General features: G+C 37.4%; 1 protein-coding gene across 1 annotated transcript in view; it reads left to right on the plus strand.

Annotated features, from left to right (window-relative positions):
• LOC103918369 (vesicular inhibitory amino acid transporter-like) overlaps positions 1-9964 on the plus strand; it is a 21114-nt gene extending 11150 nt beyond the window's left edge. Inside the window, exon 2 of the mRNA XM_009325673.1 lies at positions 8813-9964. Within this exon, the coding sequence (XP_009323948.1) occupies positions 8813-9964 (1152 nt within the window). The remainder of the gene's footprint in view (positions 1-8812) is intronic.
• The last annotated feature ends 919 nt before the right edge of the window (positions 9965-10883 follow it).

Raw genomic sequence — 10883 nt, forward strand, 5'->3', positions numbered from 1 at the left:
AACTAACATTTTCCATCAAACCCTGCAGAATTAAGCATCAAGCATGTTATTTCAGTTTTAGAACAAATATTTAAACTGATAGCAAAGCCAATTGGATCAACTGTCACACTCAATAGCAGCAATTCCTTTTTTGTTGAGACATTTTCTTTCCTCTGTTCCCTTTCCTAATCTTTAGGAGATTCTTAAGACTAACCTGGCCACTAAAAGGCGAACAAAATCAGTGGCTTCCGTCAGTTAAATGGACACATACATTTTGCAGTGCAGAGCATGTGACTTCCTTACTTGCTTACCTTATCACAGCATCTCCTGAGCAGTCTATCTATCTGCCTTATCATCTGCTTATGGTACCTGAAGGATTGACAGAACAACACTTCTAAAGTTTCTCTCAGTATATAAGGTGATTGCAGGCATTAATCACAGAATAAACACTTTAGCTACTTTCCTCCCTGCAGCTAAAACAGGCTGGCATTGGCAGAGAGAAAGAATAAGAAAAATCAGGAAAAACAAGATTGCTGGGGTCTAATTCAACCATCCCTGAAGTTAAAGGAAGATTTTTCACTGACATTAAAGGAGATGGATCTGCTGCTAAGGTCATACAGGCCATGGACAATATTTGAAGTTTTCCACAGAACAGCTTGTAGTATTTTTTAATTCAAACTCAGCTGAGCTGTGAACAAACTGGGAAGCAAGTGGGAAAGCAGATGAATTCTTTTCCTGGTGTCTGTAGAGCAGTGCCAGGAGTCTGGGTAGCCAGCTAGGGAACAAGAAATTCTTTCTGCTGGGAAGAAATAGGATATAACTGATATTACAAATACATGGTGGAATGATTTATGTGACTGGAATTTAAAAATAATTAGATAAAACATGTTTACAAAAAAAGAGTAGGTAAAAGAAGTGAGGGTGGCACTCTAAGTTAGAGAGATGATTATCTGTGTTAGAGCTATTGTCTGGAAAGAAAAATTGTATTGTTCTTGGTGACTTCAGCTTTAAAGATCTATGCTGGAGGTTGTATGCAGTCTGTAGTAAAACATCATTAAAGTTTCTAAAAATGATAGATAATAATTATCTAACAAAAAAAGCTATTGAACCTAGCATAAGGTAATTCTATTTTGAGCCTTATTACGTTGAATAAAGATGAACACATCAGTGGATCTAATTACATTCATTATAGGAAAACAGAGGACAGTAACATATATATACTTGGTACTTCAGAAGAGTGAATTTTACAAACCTGGAGAAAATTATGAGAGATGATTGATTAGGAAGAATAAATACAGACAGCAAATTGTGAAAGCAATTTTAAAGTTGTTTAACAAGAATTTATGAGATGTCCAGAAGCCACATCTCATAATTAAGAAATAGTACACCTATGTGATAAAACCCCTCCTACTTCAAGTGTGAAGTGAATGTATCAATTAAAATTTAAGAAAATAACAATAGCAAAAGGGAGAAAGGGAGGGTGAGAGTAATCATTGTAAATAATAAATTATGAAGTGTGGCGAAGAGATACAGGAACCCAAAGACACTAGGAAAAAAATGCATCTCCCAGGGATTAGGACAGTAAGAAAACAATTTTTAGGAATTAGGAAAAAAAAGGATAGGTTTAGTGTAAAAATTTGAAACAGAAATACTAATAGTGGTATAAATTAAGTATGAATGGAAATGTGTGTCTCTGTATGTGACTGTGTATGCTTGTCTAAAAGCACCAGGAGAAACAGCAGAAAAAAGTTAAAAGGGAAGGTATGCGTTAACTGCTATAGAGCACCATATATGTGATCTTATTTAAATGGAGAGGTAGAAAAACTGTCCTATAGGTAAGTGTTAAGGGAATGAAGTAGAGGACAGTATCTATAAAACACACAGATAAGGGAAACAACAGTACTGTGAAATTCAGGAATTTTGCCTAATATTTATGAGGGATGAGACAAAATAATGAGGCAAAAGATCCAAAACTGCATCCACTCCAAAAGAGTATAGAAGGTAAATCCCAAATCTGTTTGTCATCACTAGTCAAGATGAACTCCAGAGACACAGTGAGCACTTGACTGCCAGCGTCCCTTGTCCTCCTTGGTGCAAACAAGTGATCCTGGCCAAGCCACTAGGACACACACCCCAGTGTTGTTGAGTGTGTGGATGTGAGAGCGGGTAAAATCAACTTAGAGATTTTCTAATGTAAGATCACCTCCCTCTTCTCTGAGATCTCTCACTGAATTTTGCTACACTGATTTCCTACATTAGCAGTAGAGGGAGGTTCTAAAATTGTTATCTCTGAAAAAAGATGCAACTGTTCATAAGTAGTCTCTGTAGAGAATCAGGAGGATGTGCTCATAGCACAGAAGAACAGTGGGCCATTTTGTAATTTTTCAGGATGGGCATCACGCTATTCTGCATAAGATATTTAAAAGCTAGCTCTCAGAGTTTCTAAGCTGTGTGTCTACACTCCATCTTGCCCAGCAAGAGAAACAGGCATCTCTGAAACGAAATTTGTCTCAGTCCTGCTAATGACCTATCTTAAGATAGGTGTGAGTTATAAATCGAGGTGCCTATTTTTTCCAAGCTTAGACTTGGACAATTAACTATTAGATAACTACAGTTACTATTTAAAATGGATGTTAAAATGTATCTCGTTAATATTTTGAAAGCAGATTGCCCAGCAAGTTTGTACTTGGGAGACATAACAAAAGATACATCTGACCTGATAATACTCTTATTCAATCACTATTACATGTGGAATTTTCAGGAGATTGTGGATATCATTCCAATATTTAAAAAGTCAGTTAAATCCTGACTAGGAAACCTGGCAACAATTCTGAGAAAAAGAATGTAATTGTTAATACAGGTTTTAACTGATAGAGAATAAAAAGCTAGGAATATAATTAGTTTCAATCATCACGGTTTTTGAGAAAGAGTCCTTACACTCCTTATTAAACACACTTGATATAATTCTTTGATGAGATTGTAATATAGGCAGTGAAAGATAAATAATATATTTAGACTTTTAAAAGGAATTTTGACACATTAATATACAACATTCTGATTTAAAAATTAGTGCAACAATAGAATGAGTCTTAAATGGATTAACAACTGCTGAAGTGACAGATCCAAAAAAAGTAACTGTCAGTGTGGATCTATTGACAAAGGAATGAGTTTCTAGTAGGGTTAGGAGGTTATCCAGTAGAATAATTGGCATCTGGTCCAGTATCATTCAATGTAGTCAACAGTGATCTGGAAGAAGATACAAAATCACCGTTGATCACAGTGGTGGCTGAGAAAGGAAAAAGGACATAGAGGTCAAGAAGCAAGTAGCTCTGTTATCATGGCATGAGATTAAAAGATTTGCTATATTTTTTAATTTAGTGCTAATAAAGTTGTATCTTCATATTCCAACCCAAACTGTTCTATGATTCTATGAAATACCACAGCAACACAGGCTTGCATTTGTTCTGGAAAATGATTTATTTTAAATGACAACAAATGCTAAACACCATAATTAAATATTTTGTGAAAGTGTACTGAAAAGCAGGGTTCTTGAATTTATCTCCCTATTCTTCCAAGAAGATCCACGAAGGAGGTTTTCCTGTATAGTTTCTATGCCTAGCCCATGTTCATGCAGGGAATCAAATACATAGTTGGGAAAATAGTTAGGCTTAAATGAACTGTTCCAGTGGAAGAGCTACAGATGGTGAGAAAGGCAATCAGAGCTAATTCAGCAGTCTGGCATATTAGCATGTATTCTGCATATAGGGGAACTGAATAATTTTCAGTTAAATTCTTCTTAATTTCTTAATTTATTTTTCCATCTGATTAAGTCTTAAGGTGAAATCTTTTTCTCTCTCTCTTTTTTTTTTAGCATTGCTTTTTACTCCATTTTATTTCATTGTCTTCTGGCATGTCTCAACTCTGACCAGGATCTGCTCTTCTTTACTTTTTAATTACCTTTCAATTTGCTTTGTTTTTCAAAGTGTCGTATTTCAGGTTAAAACAGCCTATAAGCATTTTACCTGGGACTAAAAAGCCTTAAAACTGAACATTAAGGAATTTTGATATTTTCTCAGAGTGCTTGACGGTGCTTTTATACATTTTTCTAAACATATTTTATTCCTTGGGGAGGTGCTTGCCCTGAGGTGAAGGAGTGTCAAACAGTGGTATGATAGCAGAAGGCACACTTTTTGCATTCTACACTAATCCAGATATCTAGTATTTTTAAACAAGCAGCCAGCCTTGCTAGTGTGGGAAACACTACCATGTAGTTCAAATATTGCAGTCCAACCATTGACAAATACAAAAACGTTTTAACATGGAGATGTAATTTGTAAATCCTGATGTGCTTGTTTTGTCTTGTAGGTGGATCACTAATTTCTGGTGGTAGCTGTCATACCTGGTTGCTTCCACCTGAGGGTATTCTGACAAGGCTAATAAATAGCTTCTAGCTGAGACTGACCTTTCCTTACATGCCCTTTCCGCTCTTGTCCTTGCCATTTCTTCAAAGGCTGATCGCCAGTTCAGCCCTCGGTCCTTTCTTCTTTCTAGGCCCGGCTGCCTATGGCTGAGTCCACTCTGGATGTTTGACAAGGACCTCCACCCAGGCACATGTATTCACTCGTTGACAAAGAACAGTCCACTTCCACCCTCAGTCTAGGGTGAAAATACCTGTGTCTTGCAAACATCTCGGGAGACAAGGGAAGATGCAGCCCGCTGGGCAAGCTTGGGGTCCCTCCCTGTACAGGGTGGATGGAGTGATGGCAACTAACAGCCACTCAAGCTGAGCCGTGGTAGAGGACTGTTTCAAAAATGCCACTTCCCCTGTACCCAACTGCGTGACTGCTTTTTCCCTGTACAAGTCTATTTTGTAAACAGATCACCTTAAAACAGCACATTAGCTCTAAAGCTAACATTGACTTAGCACTAGAACAGTTGAAAATAAAACCGCTCAGACAGGAACACTTCCCAGACAGAATGCTAAAACTAAGAGCTGGGAGGCAGTTTAAGAAATGGTTGCCGCTCATTTTTAATTGATGCCTCACAGCTAAGGCTGTCTATGCCATAATTTGAACACGAGAACACAGGATCAGAAGACTCAATAAGAGCAAGTGATGGGGCCAGGCTGGACCAAATGTGCATTGACAAATGGCGTAACAGTAGTTCAGGAAATGGTCCTAACAGAAAGTATTGCTTTTGGAAAGGTAAGAACAGAAGATTAAATCCAAAATGAGTTTTGAAGCCTGACAAAGGGTCTTATGTTCTTCGAGCTCTCATGGCCATCACTAACTAGTTTTTGGATATTTTGTAGAAATTTGACAATGTGCTGATACATGAAACTTGTTTTTTTCAATGGAAAAACCATTTCTGTCAAAGCAGGAAAAGCACTGTCATTTCACCACATACATACTTACTGTATTGGCATGTTCAGAGTTCTCCCATTTCTTTCTACTAACCATGGTCTGTATCCAAAAAGCTGCAAAACCAGTTATGTCCACAATGTTTGCTTTCTATTATTAACTGAAAGCTGAAGGACACAGAAACAGTAAGTCCCTTACACAAATCTCACCAGCTATTGTTTACAAACTCTGGGAAAAAGATGTCAAAGACATCAGCTGAAAGGAAAACTTACAGTTTCTGTAGAAAGTTTCAATTTAGAAATTCTAAACTCACTGTATGTGATTTGAAATTGGCAATCACTGATACATAATTTTAAGAAAGAATATACAGAGTGCAAAAATGGGTTTGTTTAATAAGGTTTGAATTCAGAAGATAAAAAAGAACCCCACCAACCCCCCCACCCCCTTCATCATCCTGTGGTTTGTGTTAGGTACCAAATAAAATTATTTTATATAAACAACAGCAAGGAGATGTTAGAGGTTAGAATTATGTTATACTCTGATTAAACTAACAATTAAGCATGGAAAAGCAGACACCTGCGGGGAGGACTGTAAATGGCTGTCTAATGTGATAATGTCTCTGAAAGACTTATGCTTTGGTTTAGGTTGAGGCTAGTCATATAAACGCTAATAGACTAAATTCAGCAGGGGAGAAGCCATTGTGTGGGTAAGGCCTGTGCTGACACTTACCTGCAGTTTAATTATACAGTGACCCTTTGGGTCAGCAGATACCATTTGAACTCCCAAATGCAGGTTAAGGGGCAAAATAATAATGCTGTGAGTATGGAACAAATGAGATAAGCTTGCTACAAACTGCAAGGAACTGAGAAAATATCATTGTTCTTATGTTAATATGGAAGATGACTCTCTGGCTTTTATCTTCCTGATTTTTTCATAGACTTGGTTTAGTGGTGATGCTTTTAAACGCAACCTGTTATGTAAATATTCTCCAAGGATTGTTTTCATAGGAAAGAAAACACATTTTGTTCTTTAAGCAACTACCTAACTTGCCAGTCAGTCAAAGCCACGATTAAAAATGGCATGATACCAAAAGCTACTGTTACACATGTGCTACCTACAATCTCGATAGAGCCAGATATCTAGTCTTTTTAAGAAAGTAGACCGTTAGATGGCAGGAATGGTAGAATTTTGAACACTTCTGTGAAGTTAACGTACAAAAGAAATGCTAATTACACTGCAAGCTAATTGGGTCACCTGTATTAGAATGGAGCTAAGCCATTGGAGCGGGGAGATTTGGGTGACTGAAGTACCACAAGCTATGTGGTCGAATGTCACAGCTCCTAAATGACTTATAATATAAATATAAAATGACTTATAATATAAATGACTCACCTGTGACTTATACAAAACCATTGCTGTAAATGAAGTCATTGAAAACAACCAAAAAAGGTATCTAGTCAATAATTTTATTATATCAGTAATAATAACTGAGGTACTTCTGTTTCAGTACATAAAGGCATAGACCTTTTTAGTCGAAAGGTACTGGGGCGTGTATTTAATATGATTCTTCCAGTTCTAATTCAGCTGAAAGCTGAAGGTATCTGCATCTAGAGTGAAGCCTGGTGAAATAGGCAATGCTGCTCATTCATATGACGGGCACTCTATTTTTCTCATTGACTTAGAGAAAAAATACTTCTCTATTCTTCTATCAATTAGAGAGAAGTCCTCTAATTTAAGGACTTCTGATCTTTCTTCTCTGGTTGATGCTCATCCCACAATCTGTCTGAAAAGGACTGCTATTTTGTGGCTGGAAGAAAAGGAGAATAATTTTTATACATTGGTGATTATTTAGTGTTTCAAAAATTGCCTGTCTTCAGAGCCCTCCTTATGGATCAGGCCTAGGAGTACTTGTATCACTTAGAGGTGGGGTGCTAGGTATAAACCCTAGAAAGCTGAGACAAGCACCCGCCTTCTTGATGAGCTCCGGCAGAGCTGGGCTCCTAGACTGCCCTCACAGAAGCTGTCTGCTGGGTATAAAACCTGGGAGAGTTGATAGAAAACACGAAAGACAGAAGCATGCCTGAAACACTTGTCCCCCGCATGGCCTCATATCCACGATTGTGGATGGAAAAGTCTGAAATTAAGATTTGGAACGTTAAACTCACCTCTTCTGCTTTGGCTCCTGAAGGCCGTCAGTGGCACTACCCACTTGGGAAGTGAGAGAAGAGTGGGTCGCCCCTTCTGCGAGGAGGCCTCTTTCTGTCAGGGATCCATGGGTTTTGCAGAGCAAATGAGGTTGCTCAGGTTTGGTCAGAAATAGAGTTTAGATAGGTTTGATGCAAATCAAGTCTTTCTGTCAGGCCAGAATAGCAAACATGAGCACAAATGCTCATATTTCCTCATGTCACTGGTGCTGTAAGAAATACTGAAGTAAAAATTTCTGTAGAAGTAGTTAACTGTATTTTGTTTCCTCCCTACCTTTCTTCAGCCATCAAGAACAAAAACGCCTGACCAGTCTGACTAATGTGCATTGCTTAATTTCAGCTTTGTAGCACAAAAAGAGAAATGTCACAGAAGCGTCTTTCCTAAATTGGAACTTTTTATGAATAACTATTGTTCAAGGGTTTTGTTTGGTTTGTGCTGATGGAAATTAAACCACATAAAAGTGTCATTTGTCCTTAAATATAGAGAAGAAAGAAGGAAAAAGACAAAGAAATACACAGTGTTCTGTGAAACTAAAATGCCACGGGTTTTTTTACTTGATAAAACAAGTATAATTCTGTTCCTTTCAGAAACTGTTTAGAGAAAAGTATGTCTATATGTTTTACATGTATTTCTAAACACCTAAATAAGTTTGCACAGTCTAGAATCTCAGCTGTAAGAAGAATCACTTTAGCAGTGGACTTAACAAGCAAAGGCTACATGAGGCATACAGAAGCCGCAGAGGAAACACAAGCAAAGTCTGATGTCACTCTAATGCCATTTTCTTTCCAGAGGTCTGTTAACAGTTTTTAGACAGAAGAGGATTGTCATTACTGGATCTATCTACAGTGTTATTTTTAATTTGAATGAAACTTGTACAGTTGCTTAATTTTACTGATATTGAACCTGTTCCATTAACATGCATGTTGATTGAATAACTGCCTATGAACCTTCTAAAATGTACTTCTAATCACATCAGCATTAAATATTAACTAGGAACCTGACTCTATCATTCAGTCACATTCTCTTTTTCCTAGCTTATCATTACATGTGTGTCGATAGGAGCAGTTATTTTTGCTGATAATTTCATTTATCGTAAACAAACACATTTCTCATGATTGTTACTTACTTAGCTGAATGTAGCCGTACTTCCACCATGCAGTTAGGTGAAAGCAATGTTCAATGGAGGGCAGGTTTGGGAGTGTGGCTTCTAGTAAACATTTCGCCTCAGGGATTTTGTTCTATCTTTTCTTTCTCCTTTTCCTTTTCAGGGGATATTTGTCCTAGGATTGCCATATGCTCTTCTCCACAGTGGATACAGTGGCCTGTTTCTTATTATCTTGGCTGCAGCATTATGCTGTTACACAGGCAAAATTCTAATCGCCTGCCTGTATGAAGAAGATGAAGATGGGCAGCTCATAAGAGTGAGAGACACGTATGAAGATATTGCGAATGCCTGCTGTAAAAAGCAATCTTCCAAACTAGGTGGCATAGTTGTCAATGTGACCCAAGTGATGGAACTGATCATGACATGTATTTTGTACCTAGTTGTTAGTGGGAACTTGCTGTCACATAGTTTTCCATATGTACCAATGACTGAGAAAACTTGGTCTGTAATTGCATTTGTTACACTGCTGCCTTGTGTATTTATCAAGACTCTCAAAATTGTTTCCAAACTCAGCCAGCTTTGCTCCTTGGTCCATTTCATTATCATCCTTGTAGTGATGACTTACTGTCTCACACAAATACATCAGTGGTCCTGGGCAAAATTCAGACTCTCCATTGAGTTTGAGGACTTCCTGGTCTCTGTAGGGGTGATCATTTTCAGTTACACTTCGCAAATATTTCTTCCCAAACTTGAAGGTAACATGAAAGACCCAGGGGAATTTAGATGTATGCTGAATTGGACTCACTTTTTTGCCTGTGTCTTGAAAACAACCTTTGCACTGACTGCATTCTTGACCTGGGGTGAAGAGACAAAGGAAGTTATTACTGACAACCTGCCATCATTTCTTCAGACCCTAGTGAATTTGTGTCTCTTAACCAAGGCTCTTCTTTCTTACCCTTTGCCCTTTTTTGCAGCCACAGAAATTGTGTATGCTTGTATTTCTAGAGGCGACCATTCCAATTACAGATCTCCACTATTTGCTCTGGGTGTAAGAGGCTCATTTCTCCTGTTAACTCTGCTGATGGCCATGTTCATACCACATTTTGCCCTGTTGATGGGTTTAACAGGCAGTGTAACAGGTGCTGCTATGACTTTTCTTCTTCCTTCTCTCTTCCATTTAAAACTTAAATGGAAAAAACTATCTTTCTTAGAGAAATGTGCAGATATCTCTGTTTTTATTTTGGGTTTCCTTTGTAGTCTTGCAGGCATGGTTTGCTCAATAAAAGGGCTGCTTGAAGTATTTGGAAGAGTGTAAAAAGATTTCCTGAAACCCAAATAAGGCCCAAATCTTTTAAAAGCTTTTAACCTGTTAGTAGGTATAGAAGAGATTTTGTCACTAGGTAAAATTAAGCATATACTTAAATGTTTTCAGGATCAGGGCTTTAACTGTAAAAGTATGTGGCTCTAAGCAAATTGGAAAATAACCTTTATAGCCAAAAAGTACAAAACTACCCCTATTTAAAATGTTGAGAGGAAAGAAGGTGTTGGAGATGGTTTATCATGAAAATAATTTTAAACTAATCCTATATGGTTTTGTTCGTACATGACAAGCACATCTTAAAATGGTTACTGAAAGTGATTCCACCAATTTAACCAGAATTTCTCACAGGGTTAGATACTGTTCAGTCTCAAAGCTATCAAATCTAGCTTACAGGATATGATAGAGTTTGAGAGAGCTATCATTGCAAATGGGTGAAATATGATTTCACATTATTGGCAGAATGTAATTCAACACATGAACAGAACAAATCAGTGATTTTCATTTTTTATGTAAGACAAGTTCTACTACTTGTTTTTTAAACAAGTAGGCAAAAAGAGAACTCAGTTTACAACAGCTTTGAAAGCCTGCTTTTATCATGAGTTCAAATGGGAATACAGTCAGAGTAAAATGGGCATTCTAACAGCTCACAGTCATGGAAAAGGGAATTCGTTCTGAAAGAAGCTATAGCCGATGACTGCAGCTTTTCTGCAAGTCTAATTCCTAAGATTCATGCCTCTGCAATGCAGTTATTCTATTGGTTGGGTTACAAGAAGTCTCACTGGTAGCATGAAAAAGTTAATATGCAGCTCACTTTCCCTCTTAGGCAGGAAATTTCTTTGATCTTTGTATTTTATCTGATGATATTAAAAGCTCAATGTAGTAAATCAAGTTCAATAAACAGACACACAGTTAA

This window comes from Pygoscelis adeliae, unplaced genomic scaffold, assembly GCF_000699105.1.
Source record: "Pygoscelis adeliae isolate BGI_AS28 unplaced genomic scaffold, ASM69910v1 Scaffold54, whole genome shotgun sequence".
In the NCBI taxonomy this organism is placed as follows: Eukaryota; Metazoa; Chordata; class Aves; order Sphenisciformes; family Spheniscidae; genus Pygoscelis; species Pygoscelis adeliae.